The sequence below is a fragment of the Scophthalmus maximus genome, chromosome 18 (genome assembly GCF_022379125.1).
Source record: "Scophthalmus maximus strain ysfricsl-2021 chromosome 18, ASM2237912v1, whole genome shotgun sequence".
In the NCBI taxonomy this organism is placed as follows: domain Eukaryota; kingdom Metazoa; phylum Chordata; class Actinopteri; order Pleuronectiformes; family Scophthalmidae; genus Scophthalmus; species Scophthalmus maximus.
In genome coordinates this window covers 16,499,750-16,527,705 of record NC_061532.1, presented here as the reverse complement: position 1 = coordinate 16,527,705, position 27,956 = coordinate 16,499,750, and the positions used below count along the sequence as shown (strand labels likewise).

Genomic DNA, 27,956 nt, shown 5'->3' with positions numbered 1-27,956 from the left:
CTCTAAAAAAAATCCTTCAAATGAAACAATCTGAGAGGAAACACTCAACTGCTCACAACTCGTATCTTTTTTTAAAAAGAAAAATACAGATTTCTGTTTTTAAGAGTAAACATTGTGATGATTAATATGAGGATAGTTTTCATTGAGAACAGGAAGGGGTGATGTAGTGAATTATGTATTGCACAAGCCCATAGCGCCACCTTAAGTCTTAAAACAGTACAGCAAGAGAGGAAAATTACACTGATGTACTTTCATTAGTGATTTGCAGGGAATACTGTATAAGAACAGAAACACAGAAGCTCATGTTTCAGCTTCCGCTCTATCTTAAAAACATAATTCACAACATCTTTGTTTCGATGCGTCACCGTAGCTGCGCCATCAGTTGTGGGATTTGAGGGGGATGAAAAACAACTGCTGAGACATCATGGAATTGACAAAAAGGAAAAACAATTTAATGGAAACAACTGAAAGAGATGACAGAAGCTGATTTACAGTGAACGAAACAGGGAAAAACTATTTACATATGTTCAGTACTGCACAAAGTTATAATAACGTGTGACAGATATACAACCTTCTGTGTCTCAAATAAAGGAATGCAGAATGTTTTTGTTGATATACGTATATATATATTTCTATGGATCCCTCTGCTAGTTCACCACCTGGAGGCGACTCGGAATACTGCACTATCTTCACCACAGGCCAATGAAACAGTAATATTTAAAATGGTTATCATGATGACTAAGCAAATATAATATCTAAATATTAGTGGTTATAAGCGACTTCTGCACAGGAACTGTAGTTGACACTGATCCGATTTGCTGTATTCTAACAATTTGACTATAAATGTTCTTTTCTAACGTACTGTTTTCTAAAACCAGTATATTCCTCATAAAATAAGACTGTTGCTGCAAAAAGTGAATCGTTAACAGACGTGGATGCATTATGACGACATAGAATACAGTGAAAATACAACACTGCTGTTTCCACACAGAATGTAAAAGTTTAAACTATATTTATTTTTGGATCTGTAAAAAATGTTTTTTATATAAAATAACGGTTTCAACAGAGCAGATCGTGATGAATCTTTTTGACAATCTTCGTCACAAGGTTCTTGGCTGGACTGAACGACGCCACAATCTCTTTGATCTGTTGGATCCTGCAAACCATCAAAATATCTAATATTAAAAAGTGAGTTGTTTCTTAAGACGGCGCAACACGTTGCTATGAAAACAAAAAGTGTTGTCTCTACGTGGTTGTCAAGAGAGTCCCTTATTTTTAAAAGGTCATCAATGTGTCAGTTGGTATTATCTGGGTGATACTCACGTTGTGTTTCCCATCACGTTGTGAAAGCTCTCCACCTCGACGACACAGAGGCGGTCGATCAGACTGACGGAGAAAACCACTTCAAACTTGGAAAGTGTCTTGAGACGGCTGAAGACAACGTGCAGCCTGGAAGACCACAACAGGATATTACACAATAATTGTCATAACGTGAACTTGGAATGGAAATTTAATGGCCAGTTTAACTATTTAGGTGGCACAACATTTTTCCAAGAGGAAGACGTCTCACCTGGTGTCCACGCAGCTGATGTCCAGGATGTCGAGCCTCAGACCTCCCCACAGCTTCAGCAGACGCAGCTCTTCTCCCAGCAGACGACAGCGACTCACCACCAGGCCGACGTCGTGGAGCAGCTGCGCAGACACGATACAACAGCTTCAGTCTGACGTTACAGATCAATGTTATTTACACCAGGACAAAAGCACATGACAGCATTTTATATTCATTCATATGTACGATAAACCAAACACTGGTTGTCTTTTGTTTCTCCCTCTCCACAAACCTTTGGCACATGTCTACTCGTCGGGTATTTCTCCACCCAGGGCGTTTCACCCTCAATGTATCCAGAGAGCAGTTGGTGAACAAGGCGAGCGTGGAACTGTGACTTCTCATCTGGGTGGAAAAACAAAAATTAAAGTACAAAATTGTTTTCACAAATGACCGGTTACAGGCCTGGTCCTCCTCGTCATTTTACAATCCAACTTGCGAAGAATAAAATAATATTAGCTGGACATAGAAGGCAGTCAGTCGGGTGAGGAGGCGAGAAACAGACATTTATTTATTTAAATCAATGTTCGCTGATCTATAACAAAGTACAACTCATGACGTGTTGTGGGTTTTTTTCTTCTCACCATCAAGTTGAAGTTTGAAATTGATGTGAGATATTTTCCTCTCGGACTGATTATCAGCATCAGTTCCTTCAAAATCAAGAAAAAGGAGAACATTCATTATTGACATTTATTTTTTAAAAACCATTATCAGTCAACTATTTTTATTCATTATTTGCTGAAGACCACATCGTAACATATATTATTTTTTAAATATCTCACCTTTAGATTTTTTATACACCAACTGCAGATGCAGGGTGTCATGGAGGAACGTGTAGACGGTGCAGTTGTCACTCTGCTCTCCAAACCTCCATTCGTTTACCCTGAAAGTAAATGTACGAAAAAAAGTATTAACTTCAATATATTTGTGTTTTTAAAACCTTAAAAATAAAGCTGAGGTGAGAATAGAGCGTTTCCCAGCATGTGAACTTAAAAAGAACGGACCAACATGTTTTCAAAGCATTATGACATGAAACATATTCGACCCACATCTGCAGCACGGTGACGTGGCTCTCGAGGTTCCTCGTCTCGGCTTTCAGCCGGTTGAGTTTACTGGAGTTGTGCTTCTTCTGCAACTCCACTTCAATCGTTTGTCTGGGCAGGAAATAAGAGAAGAATAAGAATCATTCCAATGAAACAATATATAATAATTTACTTATCAATATTCTCAATTCACCTTTCGGTATCGGCCAAAGATTCGGTGACGTTCTTCATTTCTGTTTCCAAAAAAGAAGGAGAAAAGCTCGATGGTCAATCTTAAGCTTGCAAAGAAAAACAAACAGATCTAAACTAATAATCAGTCGGCATTACAAGTTACCTTCCTGACGAGATTTCAGACTTGGCTTGTCCAGGAAGCCTTTTTCTCCAACTGCAGCGAGTTCTGAAGACGGTGAAACAGGTAAAGAGTTAAAGATGTTTCACCCTCTGCTCTACCTGCAGCCGACCTGAATGGTTTCTGTCATTAATAAAAATCTGCACAGATGAGGAAGCTTCATAAACTGGACAGTCACGGGTCATTTCCCCCTCATTAGTAATACCTGCTTCCAATTCACAAATACAGTCGTCCAGACTCTTTATCATTTCATCTGCTTCCTCGATCGTTCCTCTCAACTTCTGTTGCTCCTCCTGAAAAGATGCAAAAAAGGGACTGTTACCATCCACTTTTCAAACGCTCTCCAGAGTTTGCATCTCAGTATTCCTGTAGGACAACTCACCAGATTCGCCTGCACAATGTTCGAGTAGAGAACCTCCTTCATTTCGTGCGACTGGGCTTTGCTCGTCTTTCTGAAGAAGTTATTTCTCTCTTTTAGACTCGCACCAAAAGATTTGAGCTGTGGATTCACATGGTGAGGGTTAAATCCATAAAACTATTCAACACAGATTACACTCTAAATGGTTCTCAATGGAGGAATCAAGTGTTATTGCAATGTTAGGGAAACAAGTTGTAGTTCTGAACAATACCTCTCTCTCTGAACAATTCCTTATCTCTTCCCACAGAGGTTTGTTCACCATCTTCAGAGGTTTGTCCAGATCCTGCATTCGCACTTTCAACCTGTGGAAGAAAACAGTTCTTGGGTTTTAAGAGCTTCGTTCATGATATCTGAGTTTGCCCCAGAGTTTAAGTGTCGTTTTGAATTTCCTACAAATACGGAGTATCCACAGCAGGGCCAATTTTAGTCTGTGATTAATATTATTATTATTATTTCTAGAACTCTGCTAAAGCGCTGTAACAAAGCTGTAAATAAAGAATTTGTAAATTCAAGTTTTTTGAGGTTTGAACTGCATTGATGGGAATCTAAAATTAGATATTATTCCATCTCATCGAAGTACAACCACAAGGTTACACAACTCAATTTGACAAACTTCGTATTAATATTTAATACACAAGCTCCATCCATGTGACTCATGTTCTTATGCACATTACTGGCAACTGATATGTCTACATTTGTATTTCTTATATTTTGTAAGGATGTGTGCGTGACTGATACCTTCTGCTGTGAAACCGGAATTTCCCCAGCTTGGGCTCAATAAAGTACCAATCCATCCATCTTTCTAAAAAATATTCATACAGTCTGAAGAGTACATACCCCTCCACCTTTTCGGTGAGGTTCAGGACGTCGGTCTCATACACCGTCTGTTTGGGACGACTGATGTGTCTGTCTTTCAACACGTCCATTGTTGTGCAATCTGTGTCGGACAGACGCTGCAAAAACAAAAAATGTTAAAAAGTCACATCACGACATGTAGCTGCCATTTTAAAAAAAAGATTTGTAAAAATAAATAAAGATTAAACCTACTCTGCCAGGAAGAACGCTCTGCCGAGGATTGTGGATGACAAAGTCTATGTTGAAGAGATTAAAGAACTCCAACACCGTGATGGTGCCGTCGTCCAACTTCTGCAAACGAAAACATCGAGAACAGTTAAATAACTGACGTTAAGGAATTACGTTAACGCTGATGTTAATAAAAATATAGCAGAAATGTACCTTTTGTACGTCACTCGCATAATCTTCAAGCTGAGACTCAAACAGACTTTGTTTGAAAGCTGGGAAAAAAGAAAGAAGGTATATGAACATATTTTATAAACATGAATAATAATTGTATCAAAGACTAAAGGCTCTTCATCGCATCCATGTGAAACTTACTTGACTCAAATGTGGCTTCACACCTGACACTGGCTGTGTGAATGCTGCTGGAGCAGTCGGAGGCGTGTGCGGTCACGGTCGGAGCGGCCGTGATGTCGCACTCCACGAAATGAGACTGTGATTAGATTAATTAGGAAGTAGAGGGAAAAACAAAACAAAAAATGTCTGTCAATACTGAGTCATGTCATATTCACATATCTGCTGCTCTGAGTATCACTTCATTAACAAGTCAGTTCCAACATTAGTACCAACATCTACACGCCTACTTGACGACCATCAATCCAACCCAACTTATAGAAATATTTCAAATTAGAAGCCGGTAAGGGAACAGGCTTGATTGTGTCCGTTCGGTCGCTGCAAGGCTTTTATTGTGAAACCGAACAGGAAATAAATCATGCTTGAAAAATGGCAAAAATACGGGTGGGTGTGACATGACTGTGTATACTATCAACACAACAAATAAACATGGAGAAGGTTTTAAATTTGCATTAATAGAAAATCAAAACAGGACCAGGAAACGGGGAATGATTCTAAATTAATTTAATACAATTTAGAAGTGAAGGCCTTTCTGTCACAAAGCTGTTTTTTCTGTGCAGTTCATAAAAGTGTAATTAATGTAAATAAACAAAAAATTTGAGAAGCATGTAATTCGACTCACCATTTCGGCAACGTCAGTGCTCCTCTCAGCTCTCATCCTCTTCTCATCCTCCGTATTGTTTTCATCTTCTGGCAGAGGTCTCTTTCTTCCGTGGACGGCACCGATGAGATCCTCTTCCAGCTCCTCTTCCTCTAAAGGCTCGTCGGCCTCGGGTGCACGACTCACTTTCTCCGTGACCCTCCGTGGACTCTTTGCGTCCACCATTTCCGTCTCTTCCTCCAAGCTCCCGAGCTCTTCGTCGTAAATGTCGCTCACGTCGTCGTCGAAGTTACTCAGTTGATTGGTGACGTTGACGGTCATCGTCCTCGTGTGCTCTCCCGCGCAGTTCCCCGTCTTCGGCTGGTTGGGTTTGTTTCTCTGGGGCAGTTTCGGCTTGAAGCTCCCCACGGACAGTCTGGACATCAGCTGCTTGGTCTTCAACTTGAAGGGAGTGGTGGCGGCCGAGGCTTCTCCTCCTCGGGCGAGACACCGAGCCTGTGTGTCATCTCGAGTGTTCTCCGAACCCGTTGCGAGTTCGGGTTCCGGGGATTTGTTTTTGTCTTTGGAGGTTTGGTCCAAGTCGTCGTCGTCCTCCAACTGGGCCAAAGGCGGGGCGCAGCTTTCCGTAGCCAAAGTATCGGGAGCTGTATTTATCAGGCGGCTCAAACGTCTCGCTTTCGACTGGAGATCGGCTAAACTCAACCGTCTCAACTTCCGCGAACCCAACGTCTCTGGATCTTGGTCGACAGTACTACGAGGACTTTCCATCTTCGATTCATTTCTTGGTTCGGGTTCTTTCCCGGTCACGATTTCATCTGAGTCGACGTATCCTGGAAAGTTTGCGACTTGGTTGGACGGACCCGGTGCTTCGTCGCTTCGTTGGGAAGTTGCCTCCATTCGCTTCGAAAGGTCAAACTCAGGGTCAGAGTCATGCGTTGGAGGAAAACATTGAGGGAGTTCATCCGTGTAGGTTTGTCCAAAAATGTGGCCTGTTTGAGCTTCAGTCATATCCATGCTCATATTGATTTCTGTCATGGTCTTGTTCTGTGACTTCTCTATGGCAGTAGGAACAAAACCTGGAGCTGCATCTTCAGTATCCACATCAGGCCTCTGCGCTCGAAGCTGCTCACGGTGGCCCTTTGCACCGACGCCCTCTAGAGGGCACTGTGCAGCAGCAGCAGCAGCAGCAGCGACTGCTTTGGTGATCATGGGATTGGCCCACGGACAACTCTTCCTCGACAGGGAGGTTTTAAATCCTGTGTCCAGACTGCGTGCTGACAAGGATCTGCTTCTCTCTCCCTTCTTCACAGTAAAAGGGAAACCCGCGTCTCGCTGGGTGGGTACAATGTTTGACTCTTGGTGTGGCAGAAATGACGCGGACACAGATTTGCTGGCAACGTTTACAGTGAATCCGGCGGTCACATTTGTAGCTGCTTCATCTGTGGACAACTTGACAGTTTCCTCTCTGCAGTCGACTTCAGCATCAAACTTGACCTGAGGGATAGACATGAAAAAACCCTATATATATTAAAAAACAAAACATATCTCTGTCGCCTTTCTAAAAGAACAAAGACATGCAATCCTCACAAGGACTAACGACAGAGAATTCAACTATTTGATTTAAGCTGGAATACTTAATGACTTGAGCCATTGCTAAAATAAAATAAAACTATGATTAGAGAAACTTGTATTTTAATTTTAATTTTGTATTTTAATTTTCAGAGTAAAGAAAGTTACATATTAGATAATTTAGAGGAGAAAAAAAACTCACCTGCTGTTTCTCCATCGCTGTATTTAAAGAAGTCTGAAATGATTTATCCATACCTGCGTGTGCAAAAGAAAATTTCCAATTATTAAAGTGACACTATAGAAGTGTCTCGTAGATTAATTATTACAATCACTGTTCAATTGCTTTATTCCATGTTGTTCCTGGAAAAAACAAGAAATGAAACATCAACCCTGCACACATAGAATTTGGACTTTTATAGTCATCTATCATAATTAACACAACCAAAATAACTTAAGTTTAAATGCTTCATTGATTAATGTTATAATTAATTGGTTACTGTCCAGAGTCAAATCCGTATGTTCTGTTGTTACCTTTACAATCAGACAATCCAGACACTTCACTGCTCGGCAGAAGTGACGCCATCTCTGCTCTCTTCAGACTTCCACTGTGTGGATACAGGTCTTGTGTGGGAAACTGAAGAGAATCATCCGCGTGCGTGATTCCTAAGATTCGGCCCGTTTGAGCCTCAGTCATCTCCATATCCATGCTGACATCATCTTCAGGACAGATTGAACCCACACCAGACGAGTCTCTGACGTCAGAGGATGGTGCAGCCGTCAGCGTCTTTCTTGCGATCTCAGGATCCTGACATCTCAGGCCGCCGGAGTTGCTTGTAAGCAAACTTTTAAATTCTGGAGCCAAACCCTGCGCTGATGAAGATCTGCCTCTAGGTGTTGGACCACGTGTCTCACTTTCTTGTTCCCACACAGGAAGAATTGACTCGGATCCTAAATTATTGGCGATATTTACAGTGAGGCACTGGGTCATGTCCATACCGGCATCGTCTACGTTGAACCTCATGGTTTTATCTGTGCAAGAGAGCAGTTTCAAATCGTTGCCAATGTTGACCGTGTAACTCCGAGTCACGTCCATACAGGCGTCGTCAGCAGAAAACCTCACAGTTTTCTCTCTGTGGTCGTCTTCAGGGTCAAAATGATCCTGGGTGTGAAGAAAAAAAGAATCCATATAAGTGTAAAGTGACAGAAAAAAAGAGAGAATAGAAAAAAGAATAGTATTGTAATTACTGGGATTTAATATAGTGTGTAACAATACAAGCCAAACAACAAATACAGCTAAACTAATTGAACTCAATTTGAAATACACAATATTCAGAGCAAGTGAGCTGTATAATTAATTCTGCAAAAAAAGAAGAAATTGAATATCCAACCGACCTGATGACTTTGCAACTTCGTCTTTAAAGATGGCTTCAATGAGCTTCCCATTCCTAAAGTGGAATTAAATAAAAGTAAAATCAGCAAACAGGAATCGCAACTGAAAATGCTCCCATTTAAAATCAAATCAACTGAACTATGACACAACTGATGTTCTTGTCATAAACATGGTATAAAACACAGGTTTTGAAATTCACACACCAAAATAACCTTCATGTTTTAGGCAAATGCTACTGTCTTTGCCTTGTGGTTCCTTTAACTTAAAACAACCTGGAGGGTTTGTGGTTTACCTGTACGGTTCGATGATCCCAGTGCTTCACTGTTCTTCTGTCCTGAAGTCGTATATGCCTTGTTCAGACCTCCACTGTGTGGATACACATCTGGTGTGGGGAAAAGACACTGAAGAGAATCGTCTGCGTGCGTGATTCCTAATATTCGGCCCGTTTGAGCCTCAGTCATCTCCATATCCATGCTGACATCATCTTTAGGACAGACTGAACCCACACCAGACGAGTCTCTGACGTCAGAGGATGGTACAGCCGTCGGCTTCTTTATTGCGATGGCAGGATCGACACCAGGGCCACTTGTAGGCATACTTTTAAATTCTGGAGCCAAACCCTGCGCTGATGAAGATCTGCCTCTAGGTGTTGGACCACATGTCTCACTTTCTTGTTCCCACACAGGGAGAATTGACTCGGACCCTAAATTGTTGGCGATATTTACAGTGAGGCACTGGGTCATGTCCATACCGGCGTCGTCTACGTTGAACCTCATGGTTTTATCTCTGCAAGAGAGCAGTTTCAAATCGTTGCCAATGTTGACCGTGTAACTTCGTGTCACGTCCATACAGGCGTCGTCGGCAGAAAACCTCACAGTTTTCTCTCTTTGGTCGTCTTCAGGGTCAAAATTATCCTGGGTGTGAAGAAAAAAAGAATCCATATAAGTGTAAAGTCATAGAAAAAAAGAGACTATATAAAAAAAGAATAGAAATGAAATTACTGGGATACGATAAGTGCGTAACTTTACAATACAGGCCGAACAACAAATACAGATAGAAGAATTGCACTCAATTTGAAATACACAATATTGAGAGCAAGTGAGCTGTATAATTCATTCTGCAAAAAAGAAGACATTGAATATCTAACCGACCTGGTGACTTTGCAACTTTGTCTTTAAAGATGGCTTCAATGAGCTTCCCATTCCTAAAGTGGAATTAAATAAAAAGAAAATCAGCAAACAGCAATCACAACTAAAAATGTTCCCATTTAAAATCAAATCAACTGAACTATGACACAATTGACGTTGTTCTTGTCCTAAACAAGGTATAAAACACAGGTTTTGAAATTCACACACCATAATAACCTTCATGTTTTAGGCAAATGCTACTGTCTTTGCCTTGTGGTTCCTTTAACTTAAAACAACCTGGAGGGTTTGTGGTTTACCTGTACGGTTCGATGATCCCAGTGCTTCACTGTTCTTCTGTCCTGAAGTCGTATATGCCTTGTTCAGACCTCCACTGTGTGGATACACATCTGGTGTGGGGGAAAGACACTGAAGAGAATCGTCTGCGTGCGTGATTCCTAATATTCGGCCCGTTTGAGCCTCAGTCATCTCCATATCCATGCTGACATCATCTTCAGGACAGACTGAACCCACACCAGACGAGTCTCTGACGTCAGAGGATGGTGCAGCCGTCAGCGTCTTTCTTGCGATGGCAGGATCGACACCAGGGCCACTTGTAGGCATACTTTTAAATTCTGGAGCCAAACCGTGCGCTGATGAAGATCTGCCTCTAGGTGTTGGACCACGTGTCTCATTTTCTTGTTCCCAGACAGGAAGAATTGACTCGGACCCTAAATTGTTGGCGATATTTACAGTGAGGCACTGGGTCATGTCCATACCGGCGTCGTCTACGTTGAACCTCATGGTTTTATCTCTGCAAGAGAGCAGTTTCAAATCGTTGCCAATGTTGACCGTGTAACTTCGTGTCACGTCCATACAGGCGTCGTCGGCAGAAAACCTCACAGTTTTCTCTCTGTGGTCGTCTTCAGGGTCAAAATGATCCTGGGTGTGAAGAAAGAAAGAATCCATATGAGTGTAAAGTGATAGAAAAAAAGAGATTATAGAAAAAAGAATAGAAATGAAATTACTGGGATACGATAAGTGCGTAACTTTACAATACAGGCAGAACAACAAATACAGCTAGAAGAATTATTTTTTTATCTGAAATACATTTTCATATTCAGAGCAAGTAAGCTGTATAATTCATTCTGCAAAATAAAAATAAGAAATTGAAGTGAATATCTAACCGACCTGATGACTTTGCAACTTCGTCTTTAAAGATGGCTTCAATGAGCTTCCCATTCCTAATGTGGGATTGAATGAAAAATTAGCAATCACAATCATAACAAAAAATTTCCACATTATGAATCAAATAAACTGAATTGACATCATGTCTTGTGCAAAATGCTACTGTTTTTTCTTTAAGACAACCTGGAGGGTTTTTGGTTTACCTGTACGGTTCGATGATCCCAGTGCTTCACTGTTCTTCTGTCCTGAAGTCTTCTCTGTTTTATTCAGACCTCCACCGTGTGGATACAGGTCTTGCGTGTGGAAAAGAAACTGAAAAGGATCGTCCGAACCAGCGATTCCTATGATGCGGCCGGTTTGAGCTTCAGTCAGGTCCATGCCCACGTCCACCTCAGGACAGATTCCCCCGGCAGTGGAAGATTGTCCAAAGCGTTGGCTTGTATTCGGCGACCGATTATCTTTGCCTGGGTCGGCCTTTGACGTTTTCAGCTGAGACGAGGAGCTGCTGGTGGTGATAGTTTCCTTAGAGGATGCTGCAGCGGAGGGTAACATTCTTTCGATCACAGGCTTAACACCGGGGCCAGTAGGTTTCGAGAGACCTGTCAGGAAGTTCTTAAATCCCAGGTCCAAACCGCCTGCGGACTCTTGCTGAGGCGCTAATGGACCACGGGCAATGTTGACAGTGTGACTTTGAGTCATGTCCATGAACTCATCATCTGCGGAGAACATTATGGTTTTCTCTGTGCGCTCGTCTCTGGCGTCAAAGTTGACCTGAAGAAGAAAAGTCTCGTTGTTTACACGTTACTCAATAAACATTTGCTTGCGGCACTCAAAACATTTTGAAAATGATTCTGATGCACGATAACCACAACTCATATATTTACTACATGAGACTAACACCCATCGTTGGTTTCCCCTGATGTTAGTTGATGGAAAAATTATTTTCACATATCAAAGTAAACTAGTTATAAAACTCACCTTGCGTCTTGGATGAGAAGCATTTTGAGATGGATTCTTCAAGGATGCCGCATCTAAATTTGGAAATTTAATGTAACAAATTTTCATCGGAGGGATTAAAATCTATTTTCATTATTATGTTTTAAATAATTTCAAAGCAAAAAATGTGAGACTTTGATGCCATTTCTTTGTCATACATGACACTAAGTCTTTTGGGTTCAAGATTTGAAGACATTACATTGGGCTGTTTTCTGGGATTTCACAGAAAAACTGTTAATTAAGAGATTAATAGTCAGATTAATCAGCAATGGAAATAATCGTTACAACAACCCTTAACAAGACGCAACTTTTAATCAATTTAACAAGCGCAGTCATGTTAATTCTCCAAAATACCTTTTACTGGTCCACTCCTGTATTCAATGTTCACCTTTTGGACCCTTCAGACAAAAAGTTATATGTCACAATAAAACTTAAAAATGTTTGGTCAGAATCAAAAAAAAATTTAAACCAATAAACCAAGTGAGAGTGTACGAAGTCTCACCTGTTCTCAGTCGTTGCTGCTGCTGTGGAAAAGATTGGACAAATGTGAAAAGCCACTTGCTATAGATGAGACTTGTGAGAATTATGCACAAGGCATTTCAAATTATTAGAGTGTCGGTTTTATTACCAACATCAGAAAGAGAAAACCTGGACATTATAGAATTTTAACAGCCAATGTGTAAAAAAAAAAAGAAGAAAGTATTAATGTACTTCAGTACCTTTGTGGTCAGACTTGCTCTTCCCCATCTCCGCTGTCTGTGATAGTCTCTTGTCAGCTTGGGCGTACATGTCTTGTGTGGGGAAAAGAAAGTGAAATGGATTCTCATCCTCGTTGACTCCCAGAATGCGGCCTGTGTGAACTTCAGTCAGGTTCATGCTAACATCCTCTTCTGGACAGAGCGCACTTCCGTGAGACGATTGCCCGGTTTTCCTGAATTCACCCACTGACTTGTCCATCGCGGCTGAAACTGAAGTCGGAAGCCAATTCTCTTTGTCCACTCGTTCGGTCTTTTGCGTTTTGATGTGAGCGAGGGAGCTGCTTGTCTCCGCAGTGGAGGACGAGGGGGGGCCACCGGGTTTAAAGAGACTCGCGAGGAAGTTTTCAAATCCCGGATCCACACTGGGCACTGAGGAGGAAACGTTTCTCTTCTCGACACTTAGATCCTTGTTCGCCGTGTTTATCGTATGATTCAGGGTCAAATCCATGGACGCGTCATCCGCAGCGAACACCACCGTTTTCTCTCTGCCAGTGGGTAAAGCATCACAGTTGTGGAGGGAAATATCTGCGTAAGTGGCAAAGTTGATGGAATGACTGTGGGTCATGTCCATGAATGCGTCATCTGTGGAAAACACCACTGTTTTCTCCCCGAAGCCTTCCACAGTCTCAAAGTTGACCTGGTGGAGGTTAAATCAACTTTATGTCAGTGAACACTAAATAATCATTAAATATAAAGTTTTTTTACATTTAAAACTGCTGAGATGTAATATTAACAAACCTATTAAAAAAAAACTCACCGTATCCTGCTTACAAGCATGTAGAGGAGCGTTCAAGAGGGTTTCCATTGCTAAATGTGGAAACATTAATTTAGTAAAGGCCTTCTAATAATGCAAAAAATGTATCTGAGCATTTAGTGATAATACATTTAAGTAAAATAATTATAATTACTATTATTATTATACTCTTACCTTTGAGCTGTTGAATCCCATCTTCAGCAACAGCTGCCGGGATCCTTATGTGATGAAAACATAAAATTTGTCACATTCATTTGATACGACAAATTTAAAAACATCATCTGAAAAACAACTGACATGGTAAAGATGAAAGGGGTAAGTAACCTTACCTATTTTGAGTCGTTGCGCCTGCTGGGGAAAAGTACAGGACAAATATTACAAAGCTGCTTAATGAAGAAGAAAATGTTGTGCCGATCTATACAACTACATTACATACTTGCTGTCATCAATTCTTGTAAAGGGCTTCGACCAGGAGAGGTATTTTTCACATCTCTGTAAGGATAAAGTATTGATTAGGTTGTGAAATATCAGTGTGTTTTTATTTTGTATGTGAAGAATTGCATGACTCTGGTTCAACTGAGTGTCTCACTTTGAAAACAGAAGAACATCATTGGCAGGGGCAAAGCTGACTCTTCTGGAATTTCTTTTTTCCACGGGTTTGACACATGATTCCACCTTAATCATGAAAATATACATACAAAGGTATTATATACATATATTATGATTTTCAGGGGGTGAAATCTCATTTCGAGCATCCAATTTACCTTAACATTTTCTTGTTGCTCTGGATCGGGGAATCTGGCGGATTTCCGTGGCGCCTTTAAAATCTGAAAATAATAAATTGTAAATATATTATGGTTCAGTTTTATGGATAAAGAAATGAAAAGTATATAAACATTTGTCTATAAAAATTATTTGAAACACTGACTGAGGAAATGCGCCGCTTGGAGAATCCACCGCTCTCACTGAAACACAAAACATGAAACACAGTTAGCTATTGTGAACGAGGTGCAAGTGATTATTATTATTATAGTTACATACAATGTGAAACCTGTCATATAACGAGACATACATATACACATATACATATATAATCCCATGGCCTTTAGGAGAACATGTGTAGACAGCACATATTATATAAGTGCCGTCTTTCAATAACATTTTTTACTCACTCATTCTTTGCAAATTCCTGAGGCTCCATGTTCAACTCTGGAAAAATATGAAAATAAAGTATTACTATATATATATACAGTATTATTATTATGAATAAAAACTGTCTGTCTTTACAGTGACAACAGGAAAACGTGGGCCGGGTACAAACATTGTTTACATGCTCTTTATGGATGTTTCCAGAATAAATAAATAAAGATCATGACAAAGAGTCAAACGCATTTGCACACGAACGGACGCCATCGACACAGCGCCTCGCGAGATATGGAAAGGTGTCAACAACAACAACAACATGTTTTCCTAATATAGTTATTGACTTTGCATTTCTCTTTGTTTGATACAGAAATCAAAGTAAACATTAGTGATCTCGCTAAAAAAGGTTAAAACGCCGATTTAAAGCGCATTTATGTAATTAAGCTAACGTAGGTGTTAGCTTGAGCAAGAAAACAACGGAACACACGGAACAATGTCTGCAGCTCATACCTTGTAGTTGTCACAACGGCTGCGGTTGTGTTGTGACTTGTTCTCTAACCTGAAACACTTTTCATGTCGCGTATTATTGTTATTATTTCTTCTTAAGCGTCGAGCTGGTGCTAACGTCAACGAGCATCGAGGGGCAAACGTCTGCAGTTTTGAATTTAGCCGCCCCCACGCATGCGCAGTGCGCAGTGTCTCGGCCCAATGACGTCGTCGTCGTCTACTTTTTTTTTTCCTTATACAGCCGGGGAAAAAAGGAATTTCAACAGAATAACGCTTCAGAATAATATAACGTCTGTCTTACTTACACATAACATCATTATTTTATATCCAAAGTGTAGAAATTGTACGAGCTAGCGTACTTTAGCCAAACAGGAAGTAACGTTGAACAGACCGGAAGTGACCGCAGAGGGCGCGACGTTTTAAAATAAAATTGTGCGGGTCGTTTTTGACTGTTGACAAATCTCATATTCAAAGTATTCCTAAAGGTAGGCATTGATGTCTTGTTATCGATCCCGCATATTAGTATCTTTCTCTGACACGGAACGCTCAACTTACACTTTAGTCGATCTAACTAAGGCTTGTTGTGTTACTTCTTTATGGGCATATTCCTGCGCCGAATGTTGCGTTTGAGGAAATCGCACCAAACTCCATTCAGAATCTGTCAATTTTTAAGATCCGCGAATATAAGGCGTATATATAGAAGCCTGTGCCTTAGCTATCCTATTTTACAGTAAATATAACAGCAACTCATTGAAAAGAAGAAACCAAATAGATAAGTTATAGTTAAACAGCAGATTCGGTGACTCCTGTGTTACCTCATTATTTTTCATTACAGGTGTCCCCCGGTTGAAAAACAAAATGTCTTCAAAAATTCCCAGAGGTGAGCAGAAGATATTTTTTTAGTAGTTATTTCATCGGCCAAAGTGTATTTCAATTTAATAAAGTTCAAGCAAAGCCGAGGTTTTATATATTTTGTGTTTTGTCCAGGTTTGCATTTACCTGCAGAGACGAAGAAAACGGGCCACAAATTTGAATCCAAAGACGCAGCAGCTGCGTCTGCGACAGCCCAGAGATCGGACGTCGTCCTTAAATCTCAAAAAGAAAATGTACCCAGGTAAGAAAAATATAATAATAATAATTGTGACGTGTACACGAACGGTCCCTGACAAATAAATCGTTTTTTTATTTTTCTCAATTCAACACAAACCTACTTGACACCACACGACTCAAAAAGAAGAGAAACGAGAACGTCAATTAAAATAGAGACAGGTAAGGGTGACGTGTGAGGCTCTGACAATACATATATTGACAGTAAACAATTCCGGTCATGGGGCAGATTAACTGTCTTCTTTTGGAAACGGCTCCTTCATCATACAGCAGTCAGTAAACACAACACACGGACATGTTGTAGAGACTCAAGAGATAACACCAAATTCCCTGCTGACGTGAAATGGAAATGACAAATCAAAGCTTTGAACCTTTGTACAGAACATGGAGGGGGTCGGTGGGAAATAATGGAAGTGAGAACAAAAACACAAGATCTCACATCCTCCCATCTTCTCTGGTCTCTCTGTTATTGTAAATCATCATCAAATACTTTTTTTGCCTTATGCCTTCAGGGCTCCTGTGTTTTTTTTGCTACACAGCTTTTGAACTAAATTTTCTGTATCTTCCAGAAAAAATATTGCCCCTAAAGGTCACAAAGGGTGAGTCATATATTACATAATATTTCCAGAAAAATGGTGGGCCTCATTCTGTGTTTTTCAAAACTTTCGTGGCGCCCCCTTCCACAGGGTCTCCACCAGGTACGGGCAACAGGCAGAGCTCAAGGAGCAAAATCAGCAATTGATGACTGTCAACGAGGAGCTGCAAAAGAACCTCACAGAGACACAGGTACTGTTGAATTGCAATAAATCTAAGTGCACGTATTAATACTCCAAGACGTTATTTAAGAAAAGTTAAGGCTCCTGGTGTAAAACACATCACTTGTTTGTTGTTAGCTGCTTGTGTACATAAATTTGTCCTTTTTGTTTTATTGCAGCAACGAATGGCTGAGTTGGAGATGCAGTTCGGTGACCTCGAAAAGGAAAACGCAGAGGTGCAGAAAAACCTGAAGGACTGCCATGTTCTCCTAGTCGCGGCGAAAATGGACCCAGGTGAATATGTATTCCCCAAATTTCAGAAATGTGTTTTTGTGAGTTGCAATTTGAGTGGTTGCTTTTATGTTGTTAACTTGAAATCTCTTTAGTTTTAGGAGGAAGGGTTGGAGAAGCTGCACAGCAAAATGAAGATCAGAGGAATGAAGCAATGGTATATATATGTATATACTTTATCCATTTGCAAGATATTGTATAAATCTAAAAATGTATAGATTCATTTCAGTCTAATTTTATCAAACTTAAAATCAAAGCAATATTTGAAACAAACTCTCAAAAGTTACTACAAACTGGAATATAGAGTAAATTATGAACATGTAATGTATTAGTTGTTCCATACCTCATGAACCCACAAATCCCAAGAGTGAAGGAAGAATCAAAATTTACAATATACTACAACATATTTCAACCACATGACAGGCTTTCTTCATATGTTATGAATACCATCAATTCAAACAAACCCTCTTCCTTGTCCCCGTCTCAGAGCGTCTCTGCAGACCTGCTGAACGAATTAAGAACATTTGGTGATACTGCAACACAGCAACGTACTCAGCTAGAGGTGAGACTAAGTCACAAGTGGGGTGTTTTGTTGTTGTTGTTGTTGTTGTTGTGTGTGTGTGTGTGTGTGTTTTAAATATCCCTTCCTTTTACACACTTGTAGGAAATCCAAAAAACAATGACGGACCTGGCTAAAGCCCGAGAACACATGTTGCAGGAAAGGCAGAACTTCTCGCTGGAGGCTGCTGAGATGGAAAGAGCTCTCACGGAAGCCGAGGCTCTCTTACTGTAAAACGTGTAATATCTCGCCGTGAAATGAGTATTGAAATAAAATGTGTCTATATTGATGTTTATTGTGCGTTTTTGAACTAAAGACTAAAAATGAATAAATGATTTCTTATTTCCTCATGTTCCTCGTCTCAGTCAAAACAGGCTTTTACACACTAAGTATTCTTGTGTCTCCAACAGGATGTATAGATCGCCTCATGTAGACTTTATTGACATTATTTATTCTGGTTATATAACTACACAACTGGATATATTTTGTGTATATGTTTAGATTTACAGGGTTTAAAGCTTTGTCTTTTTTTAAATATATATATATATTGCAATTTTACCATTGAAAATACAATTATTTTGTTGGTACATTTAAAAGAAGCTGAGGGTCATTAATTATATTTTATGAAACATACACTTTTCTGAGCCTCACTATAAAAACCCAACATAAATAATGCACAATTTAACCATTGAATACAAATAATCATTGATGAATATGTCAGGACATTATTGTAGCATTATATTACTATGTTTTTGTACTTGCACTGAAGTCCATACACTTCAAGCCGACCATGAACATTTCATCACTCTTGAGACGTCTTCAACGAACTCATTTTTTTCTCTGGCACGTTGTCGTAGGGGTTAAACAGGTCAACTGGGATGGTGGTGATCCTGCTGGTGCCTTCTAAGCTTGTACTTCCGCTCGTGCCGGAGTTCGTCTCCCTCGGGTGGCTGGTGGTGTAGTAGTAAATGAACAGGAAGAAACCTGCCAAGCAAAGAAAGAAGGTCTTGTCAAAATGTTTCTGTTTTTTTAATTTTACACCTTACTGGTAATATTAATTTTTCTTCTTCACAGTCATAAATCCTTTTTTCTTTTTTTTTGCTCCCATGCTGTTTCAGTTTGCCTTTCAGATTTCAATGCAGTGAGTGGGGGAGTGACACTACATGATTGTCATTCAGTGGAATACATCGCTCTGTAATCCAAAGACAATGGCAGTGCAGTGTGATCTGGGTGAAAATAGGTGAAATTTGGGTTTGTTGGGGCCATGAAAATCATTAATAACCACAGAAGGAAGAAAAGTCCTAAAAAAGGTCTGAGGTTTGATTTACAAATGTCAAACTATGTGTTCTTGCCTGTCACTGGCAGTAATAATTAGTTTAGGTGTTAGATTTGTTACAAAAGGTTTTTATCTTCTTCGCTTGTGTAGATTGTTATACATCGTTTATATGTTAATAATTCTATGCCACATATGCGGTACTGGTTTTCCTTGATTTGACTTTTGCTAACGAGTGAGGTGTTGTGCCTGTTTTAAAGGGACATTTCACTTAAATCGTAAAAATCAGCAGTCCATTTCATTATTGTTTAATATTTTTCCAAGTGGTTTTTGGAGAGTCTTGCACCCGCAACAAAATCTTATTGACTTTATCTATATTGTACCGACACTGTTATAAACTCAGCAGAAAAGACTAAACGTGTCTTGAGTTAGAAAGTCCCAAAATGTGATTTATGTGACACTTTCACACTACATTCACTTTTACCACTTACCACGGGAGTAAGATGAACTGTAAAAATTCAGTAAACCGTTACATATTATCACCTTACGATGGCAAATATGTGAACCAACAGTTGCCGACATACACATGGATTCCTTTGGAGTCGTTTTTATGTTCCCCTTGAAAATATAAATCTGACATTTATTCCCCTTTTAGCTCTTTTGCTGGTCTCCTGTAATATCGGGTCGTATTATCTGTAATAATACGACCCAATTTGATGTATCAAACAGATTGCCTGACCCGATTGTTACTGATCACGGATACCTTGAAAAGAATTGAGGACCGTGAAAATGTAGTAGGACGGGATCCGAAGGACACCGTAGGCGAAGAAGGCGAAACCCCACGTGAGGCCCAGCAGGCAACACAGTCCCATGACGGTCACGATGCTGGAGCCGCTCTTGTTGACTTGTGTGGCGTCGGCCTTAATCCTCTTGAGACAGTAGAGCCAGGACAGGATGAAGATGAAGCTGGCGAAGGTGAAGATGAAGACCAGCGCATAGTAGCCTATGTTGACAATGTACTGCGCGTTCCCGTCCGTTATCCAGCACCTTGGAACAGAAATGTCAATCAAGAAAAACCCCAAAATGATACCGTGTATTGAATACAGCACATGACTTCGACGTCGTTTGGCGACTCACATGGCCACGTTGTCGGCGGGGTCATCGGTGTAGATGACTAGTTCACCGTATTTTCCCAGGGACAGCAGGACAATCCCCACCACGCTGGGAATGACTGGAAATGGAGAAAAAAAAAAATCAAGTGTCAGATCAAGCGGCAAGGGGAAAAGGACGTCGCCGTCGGCCCAGAAACACTCGGTGTGAACTCACGCCAGCAGGTGAGGGACACTTTGGCCATGTAGTGCCGGATGCGCACGTCGGGCCCCCTGTTCATCTGCAGGCGGAGGTGGAAGGCCTGCGCGGCGAACCACATGAAGGTGGCCAACATGAAGTAGTGCATGAGCACCGCCATGATCTTGCAGCCCACCGCGCTCTTCAGCTCGGCCACAAAGTTGTTGGTCAGGAAGGTGAGGTTGAGCAGGAGCATGGCCAGCACCAGGTGCACCAGGATCCTCGACGTGTCGGTGGCCTTGGTCCTCCTGGGAGACGGGAGACACAGAGGCGTCATGTGATGCTGGGGGTTCCTTGTTTTGCATTGCCCTCGTGTTGATAAGGGGTTGAAAACAATTATTTAATTTCGAATTGATCAACAAAAGTTTTGGTTTTGTGACCATTCAAAATCTTCATTGTGGGCTCTCGGACATTGCAATGGGCATTTTTGGACATTTTATAAAGTAGATCATTAAGGGACTAATCAAAAATGATCAATAAAGTAGCTGTTTAATCAAAATGACCTGACGAGCGCAGGCCCCCAAGAGAGCAGGACAAGCGTCACTTTGTTCTCTGCAGGACTCGGAGCTGTCTTCTCAATTTAATGAACCAAATATATATGTGTGTGTGTGTAATATTTAATTACATATATATGAACGGCGCTAATAGCACCGTTCTGAATGCCAACGTTGATGAAGCTCTGTAATATTGTCTTGCTATTTATATTGAATGCAAAGTCTATTCAAAACCTCTTCACTTCATCTTCATTTACATATCACATGCATAACCTTACACCGCGTGTGTTTACAGAGGGACACTGTTTGTTTGTCCAAGTTGCCACAGTGGTGGCATTCAAATATTTAAATGTACAGTACGTACATGATAAATAACAGGCTACTGTTCAACAAACTCATTTCCTTACTGTCGGGTTGTTTTTACTGGACACGAGCTGCCACAGTGTTCGGCTTCTCAGGATCGCCTCTGTATTAACATGAGCTTTAGCCACGTTGACCACAGCGGTGGAACAAGCTGCTCAGTGTCTGTTTGTTCGTTTTTCCATTAAACTCTTTTGGCACTTTTTTTTTTTTACATGATAAAGGTTTAGGATTTTGTCATATGAATATTCATTATTGTAGTAACTCTGGATCAGTCATTACCAGTTTGCAGTTTATCGCTTTTCATTTGCTCATTTGCTCAACATTTGTCTCTTCTTATTTGGATAGAAACCAGGATTTCTCTCCCATTTTTTTTTGGACTGAAAACATCTCGCTGTGTGCGTATGGCTACAAACAGTAATGTGAAACATTTATTTTATAATTTGTGAACAAAAAAACCTTCATGCTGTATCCAAATGGGCCATAATTTTCCTGATAATTCCATTAAAGTACAATCTGGATCTAATTGTGGGAGACAATTGATTGATTTTTTCTAACAGTCTATGAAACAAACTGCTTAATTCAAATCCTGCGTGCTACCCCCAAGAAATAATATATGAAAATCCCAAATCAAAACTTTTTACACACATCTTTCTTCATTTGAAGTTGCTTTATTAATCCAATTTTTCATTTACTTTGTGGCCCTGCACCAGATTATATATTTATGAATGATTTCATATTCATTTAGGATTTTCTGTGTTTACTTTTAACATGTATTTTTTACGTCCATGCCCATTTGTTGTGAGGTACATTGTAATTGAATGGAAAGTGCAATATGAATAGAAAAATATAGGTGCAAAAATAACAGTGGAAATTAAATAAAGTTTCTTCTTTCTTTTACCTTAAAAGGAAGTGCATGAAGAGCACAATGCTCAGGAAGAACATGGACAAGCCACAGCCAGCTTGGGTGATGATGGTGAGGTTCTTCAGATCAGAACTAGAAATGGTTTCATTTACTGCGATCTGAGACTGAAAAAAACATTCCAACAAATGAGGCAGCTTCACAGTGCGGGTCGTACAGAGGAATATCTGAATATCTGTATCGCGCTGAGGATGGAAATTAAAGGGGGTTCGTCTTTATACAAATAGTGAAAAAGAAGCAGAACACACCATTAGGATGGCAAAGAATGTCAAATGTGTACACTCGCACGAGACGTTTGTTCCATTGAACACTGTCCGACATCCGTGACTGGTCCAGTTGGGTCGACTGCCTGTGGGAGACGATCAGTGTAAACAGTGCAGAGCAGAAACTGCGGGGGGTTATAACTGTATTCGAATGAGGAACAAAAAACGAAGGCGTAGGCATCCAGCACTGGCGTTATTAATAACAATAATGATGGCTCTGTTCTATTAAGTCTATGGCGTACACACATTTGGTGTTGCATTCTAATTGGCTGTTTTGTAAGAGTGGGTCATGGCGGAAAGAAGAATGCAAATCAACTGGCGTTTCCATCATTTATCTCATGAATTAGCTCATCTACTTTTGGGGAAATTGCCATTTTCAGAAGAAAGCCTTTCCCCATAGCCTTCTCCTGAAGTGCTTTACCAAATGGATGCTTCGTTCCGCCACATAAGTTGTTGTCTTAATTCTGTTTTGTTTAATTAATACACTGCTTTTTAGTGTTTTACCAGGTGGCTGTTTAATTTGGTCTCAACCTGCTATTAATATTTTATTTTTATTTTTTTTATTGTTCTATCAAAAAAAAGCTTTAACAGGCTTTTATGTGAAGCACTGGCTGTTGCATTTTATGCCATGAATTGTGCTATAAAGTTTATTTTTATACAGTATTATTACGGTGTTAAACTTTAACTTTAACAAATCAATGAAGCGTAAAACCCCTTTTGTGTCCTTTTTTAAATTTCCAGGCCTGTTTTAGTTTTTTTGTTTGGTTTTTTTACGTGAGCCCACCCCAAATTGAAGATTTGAAGGTGGGAATGGGCTTTTAAGTGGGTTTCATGCCATGATGCCGGTGAACCAACACGCGCAACACTTGGACCTTGGAACTGCATGGGACGTCCAACCTGGGACCAGGGCAGCCATCTTTACTGTTATTAATTACCCCCCCCCCCCGGGGGCACACCAACTCTGCTCACAGTGACCTTCCTTTTTCCTCTGGTGGTGTCTTAGACACGTACAGAATTTCCTGACTGCAAATGTCGATACCAGTGTCTGACATACCTTCGCCGTTCCATGAATGACAAGATGGAGTTCCTGTCTGTAGACAAAGCAACAGAGCTCCATTAAAAATGTGCCCTCGGAATGTTGAACGCATTCAAGTACAAATAATGTGCATTTGATTATGCATGTTTTTGTTTGTTTTTTTTGACTTACGTATGTCATGTTCCTAAAATGGATGTTTATTTGCTGCGTGAGGTTCGTGATTTCGGCTCCCATTTCAACCGCCAAGACCTCGTCACCTAACACAGTGCTGTTCCGCTCATCCTGGAAAAGAAATGGGATCATTGCAAAATAAAAAAAAACACAATCACAATGTGTGCGGTACGGAAGACCATCAGGGCCAGTCACGAGAAGAAGGAAAAAATGAGAGGGAAGATTTCTTTCCTTTTCTTTTTTTTTTTTTACAGTTCGTGAATAAAGTCGAAATGTCGAGAAATAAAGTCGAAATACTCATAAAATTGTGACCCGGAAGCACTTTTCAGCAGCAACATTCCATAGTTATTTTCCACATTTCAACTTTAATCGCGACATTTCGACTTTAATCTCGACACTTCGACTTTTATTTACTCCATTAAATAAGTAAATAAAAATCGCCCCCCTCCTGGCCCCAATACTCTTCCGTAGTGAAGCGTGTCAGTCCTCGTTTCTCACCTGCGCCATGTTCAGCAATCTGAACATGGCCACGTACGGCTCGCTCACGTTCGAGGCAAGAGCTTGGTCAAACGCTTCTCGTGGCACCGTGACGGATCTCGAAAAGGTGGGCAGATAAGAATTTGACACAATCTGCAGGAAGGAGCAGAAAACAAGTCGAGCGTCATCAGCACAACAAAAAAAAAAGAGAAAACGGCGCAGTGCACAGTGCGGTTCATCCTTTGGGCTTCAGTCGAAAACAAGAAGAGAGAAAGAGAATTGCACCCACACTGACGCTGTCCCCGGGAGACATATAAGCAAAGGAGACGTCTGTGACGTCTGCAGGGTCTGTTTTCTTCACCATGACGCCCGCCACTCCCTCGCCCCCATTAAAAGCTGCTGAAGACTCGCTGCACGAGGCGGCCCATCTGGTAAATTCCTCCACGGCTCGACTGTTGACGGACGAAACAAATATGCGTGTCTTACATTTGACTACATTTGCCCCCAAAAAAGACAGAACATTCATCGTTTGATAAATCCAGCGAAGCCGTGGGTTTACACGACTGCGCGTGTGTCCAGTCTCCCTCCGTCGGTTGGAACGGATGCGTTCAGCGTATACGTCGTCCCCGGTTTCTTCACTGGTTGGTCACAGTTGTAGCAGTGCTCCCGTGTTGCCGTGACGTTGACGACATACTCGACATTGATCCCCGGATCTGAAAGTGAAGGGACGGCTAGTTTTATTGTCATTGTGTCAGGTGGCATTCTGGTCAACATGCGATGGCGTTCATCAGCACCTCAAGAATTGTCACTCTGGCCGTTTGATCATACAGTAGGAGAAGTTCATCCTCTTTTTTTGTTTTTAATCTTAGTCATTGCACGTTCCTTCACTAGAAATGGTAGGTCAAATACAGTAACGGTTTCCTGCCACTTTAAATCCACAGCGTTATTATTATTATTATTATTAGTAGTAGTAGTAGTAGTAGTAGTAGTAGTAGTAGTAGTAGTAGTAGTAGTATTGCTTATCTAAAGGGAACTCACCTATATTATTGCAGATTGTTTCATTATAGTCAGAGTCCTTACATATGGTCATTGTGTTCATACATCTAACCTGGCAAGGTTCTATGGATGAAAACGCTGTCATAGAAGATAAAGAAGAAATATAAAACAGCATAGACTTAGTGGGACAAAACTGTACTGTAGAGACATGACACTTCTGAAAGTAAACACCATAAATTATTAAATTATATCTTTGAAATGACTCATTTGTGGTTATCAAATTGGTGTCGCTGATTCTATCATCAAAAGATACTCGATTTTTTGATTATTCATTACCAAAATTTGAATTAACTGGAGATACCATATTGGTGATGTTTTTTCATTAGCTCTGTTTTGGTCATTTAGTTTTTCCACCCCAGACTGAACTGTAAGAGATACAATCTCACCTTGGACAGTGTGGCTGAAGACGCACTTTGAACCTGGATTATTTATATTTTTTAAAAACATATTAACGAAAAAAAAAAAAAAAAAATCATCAGCTTTAATGTTTGCATTTTTTTTAACCTTGAACTGTTGTCCATCCACACCATGCACACGCAATCATTTAAAAAATGAAGTTGTAAAACAGTTTTGTCGTATCACCGTCGAGGTCAGGCGTTGTGGTGCTGTTGCATTGCCTCCCATGCAGCACAGACACATTGAATTTTTTTTCAATGTGCCACTCTGAGAGGTACAGAAGATAAGAAGAACCCTTTGTCTCCATTCGAGGCCACACTTTGTGCGACATTTCTGTGAATTAAAATCAGAGATACTGTTACATTTTGTCGAAATGCTGATTATATATTATCTGAATTCAGCGAGTATAAAAAGAAGACTGTACTGTCACTTGTAACAGTTGCATTTTTCTCCAGAAATACAATGCAACTTTCGTTGTTTGCTGCACCACCCCCTGCTAATTAAGAGATGAATCACACTGAAAGTACTTATCTAGTTATGGTGTACACAAAAGTCTGACGACTGTATATGTACTGTCATAATAACTGCAGTAAGTCATGGAAAAGAGGCAAATTCACTTGTGAGATGGACACTACAGAAAACATCATTTTCATTTTTCAGGTTTTTTGTGATAAAATCCACAGCTTCTGTCAATAAAATGTGCTACTTATGGTTTTGACTCACTCTGATTCCAAAAGTTTTGTGCAATGACGAAGCCATTGAAGGTATCGGCAACAAAAAAAATTCTCCTTCCATCATCAAGCAAACAATTTCGGAGAATTTTATCAATGGTCCCTCCTTGTGAACTTCCCCCTATTAAAATCATATAACAACGGAGAAAAGCAGGGTCACACAACACATTATTGTAACCATGGTAGTGCTTAAGACTTTAAAATGTGTCTATGAGAATAATACAAGGCGATACGCAGGCACTCGACTGAGAGATGCGAAGGTCCCCGTTGCTGCGTGGTGGCGCATTCTACTCACAAACAGGCGAAATCCACAGGTGTCCCAGCAGCAAAACCCACGTCATCCGGCACTTTTGTGTCATGTTCTTTTCGATTCCCACGGTCAGGAGGTGTGATCCGGTCACTGCTACGCTAGACGAAGAACAAATACTGTATCTATTAACAAATAGGTATATTATCTGACAACAACAACAAAAAATTTAAAAAAAATAACACGAGCATTTTAGGTCGTACCTTTTCTCTGGTTATAGTCACATCAAAGCACTGAGCGGCAGCACGGATGACGGGACCTGACTTCGACAAACGGACTCTGTGCAGCCGCCCACCTCCGGACATTTGTCTTGCAAATTCACACAAGTTTCCTGGAAGAGTGTGTCCTATGCAAAATCGCCCAGATAATATTGCGCTTGACCATGCACGGGTTGGCGTAACAGTACACAAGGAAGTCGCTTGTGATATACAGGTATATAAACAGCACTGTCTGACTGCGTCAAGTAAAATATGCCACATGTGTAGAAATACCCTGCTGAATGACGCACAAGAAACAATGTCCTCAAGAATCTCATACTTTATTCGTTTTCAGGATTCCCTGTTCGTTATCTGCAAAAATAACATCTATTTCATGCAGATGGGAAAAAATCAAGAGTTTAACCAATGAAGAACATTCAGATCTAGATTTGAACTTTATTGCTATAGTTCTTACTGTGAAAAGCACTTTCTCACTCCATACAATTTTCTTTACTGAACTTATTATACGCATTAAACACTGGTCATAACATATTTGGACATTAATTTTCCCTAACCCGACTGAGCCAATATACAAAAAGTGACTTAAAGATTTTTATCGCATTGATTTTAACCACATTTTTCGAGATGTTCCAATATCACACAATGTTATAAAAATTAAATTAAAACAGAGAAGAAAATAAAAAAAATTAACCTATTTTCATCTGTCATCCATCACCAATACTCTATGTATACTTTATTAACATATTAGTTCAAGTGTAAGTCTTTGACACCTATTTTTCCATTTCCCTTTTGTAATCCTATACAGTGAACGCAATTCAGTCAGCTACAGAGTGAGAGCAACTAATCCAGTTAGATCTATCTGCCACGTGGATCAGGATCAATAAAGATTTTTTTGATATCCGATTCTGAGACATCTCTTTCCTGATGAAAGTGTTCTGGTACTGTACTACTGATAAGATCGATCTGTCCAAGTATTTGTGTCATTGAGCATAAGAGAGAAACAGGAAATCAACATATTTATCAGCAGCAACAGTGTGCCTGGTACTATTTTCACTCTGTGTGTGTGTGTGTGTGTGTGTGTGTGTGTGTGTGTGTGTGTGATGATCTTGAATATATGTCAAATGTGTGTGTGTATTTATATATATATATTGAATAAATGGATATATAAATATATATATATATATATATATATATATACACGTGCATGCCTGTATGTATGAATGTGTATGTAAGTACGTGGATGGCATTTGTATGCGTGTATGTGAAAGAAAAGTATTGACTTTACTCTTTTTAAAAGCCCCGTCAGTCAGCTGGTT

The 27,956-nt window shown here is 40.2% G+C and overlaps 3 protein-coding genes across 9 annotated transcripts; 1 reads left to right on the top strand and 2 right to left on the bottom strand.

Annotated features, from left to right (window-relative positions):
• Window positions 1-425: 425 nt before the first annotated feature.
• On the bottom strand, window positions 426-15,032 carry knl1 (kinetochore scaffold 1). 2 transcript variants are annotated; one of them, XM_035618542.2, is made up of 38 exons: window positions 14,881-15,032; window positions 14,400-14,436; window positions 14,156-14,192; window positions 13,992-14,054; window positions 13,817-13,902; window positions 13,664-13,719; window positions 13,557-13,578; window positions 13,402-13,445; window positions 13,231-13,280; window positions 12,435-13,110; window positions 12,218-12,239; window positions 12,070-12,113; window positions 11,698-11,750; window positions 10,923-11,490; window positions 10,723-10,775; window positions 9,852-10,473; window positions 9,559-9,611; window positions 8,700-9,321; window positions 8,410-8,462; window positions 7,549-8,176; window positions 7,220-7,272; window positions 5,470-6,942; window positions 4,812-4,926; window positions 4,653-4,711; window positions 4,464-4,562; window positions 4,254-4,369; window positions 3,628-3,718; window positions 3,381-3,497; window positions 3,204-3,291; window positions 2,984-3,046; window positions 2,843-2,882; window positions 2,656-2,760; window positions 2,389-2,489; window positions 2,191-2,256; window positions 1,842-1,951; window positions 1,571-1,692; window positions 1,324-1,449; window positions 426-1,156 (listed from the first exon to the last, which is right to left on the bottom strand). In XM_035618542.2, the coding sequence occupies exons 2-38, from the start codon at window positions 14,426-14,428 to the stop codon at window positions 1,060-1,062; spliced, it is 6,822 nt and encodes a 2,273-aa protein (XP_035474435.2). In that variant the 5' UTR covers window positions 14,429-14,436; window positions 14,881-15,032; the 3' UTR covers window positions 426-1,059. The 2 variants fall into 2 exon arrangements, with proteins under 2 accessions (XP_035474435.2, XP_035474436.2); XM_035618543.2 differs by having other exon boundaries at window positions 12,218-12,236.
• Window positions 15,033-15,169: 137 nt separating this feature from the next.
• Window positions 15,170-17,939, top strand: knstrn (kinetochore localized astrin (SPAG5) binding protein). Its single transcript, XM_035618555.1, has 9 exons — window positions 15,170-15,362; window positions 15,713-15,757; window positions 15,865-15,991; window positions 16,554-16,583; window positions 16,671-16,770; window positions 16,919-17,033; window positions 17,126-17,187; window positions 17,518-17,592; window positions 17,695-17,939. Exons 2-9 carry the CDS (start codon window positions 15,736-15,738, stop codon window positions 17,821-17,823), a joined length of 660 nt encoding a protein of 219 aa, XP_035474448.1. The 5' UTR covers window positions 15,170-15,362; window positions 15,713-15,735; the 3' UTR covers window positions 17,824-17,939.
• On the bottom strand, window positions 17,188-27,721 carry LOC118290718 (adhesion G-protein coupled receptor G2-like). 6 transcript variants are annotated; one of them, XM_035618552.2, is made up of 18 exons: window positions 26,626-27,721; window positions 26,411-26,518; window positions 26,108-26,236; window positions 25,809-25,877; window positions 25,571-25,717; window positions 25,375-25,407; window positions 24,971-25,066; window positions 24,492-24,645; window positions 24,222-24,384; window positions 23,954-24,085; window positions 23,456-23,566; window positions 23,303-23,339; window positions 22,234-22,334; window positions 21,965-22,092; window positions 20,189-20,457; window positions 20,000-20,093; window positions 19,626-19,909; window positions 17,188-18,573 (listed from the first exon to the last, which is right to left on the bottom strand). In XM_035618552.2, the coding sequence occupies exons 2-18, from the start codon at window positions 26,472-26,474 to the stop codon at window positions 18,392-18,394; spliced, it is 2,193 nt and encodes a 730-aa protein (XP_035474445.2). In that variant the 5' UTR covers window positions 26,475-26,518; window positions 26,626-27,721; the 3' UTR covers window positions 17,188-18,391. The 6 variants fall into 6 exon arrangements, with proteins under 6 accessions (XP_035474445.2, XP_035474441.2, XP_035474442.2 ...); XM_035618548.2 differs by having other exon boundaries at window positions 25,809-25,880; window positions 26,411-26,547; window positions 26,626-27,720; XM_035618549.2 differs by having other exon boundaries at window positions 25,809-25,880; window positions 26,411-26,541; window positions 26,626-27,720.
• Window positions 27,722-27,956: the final 235 nt, after the last annotated feature.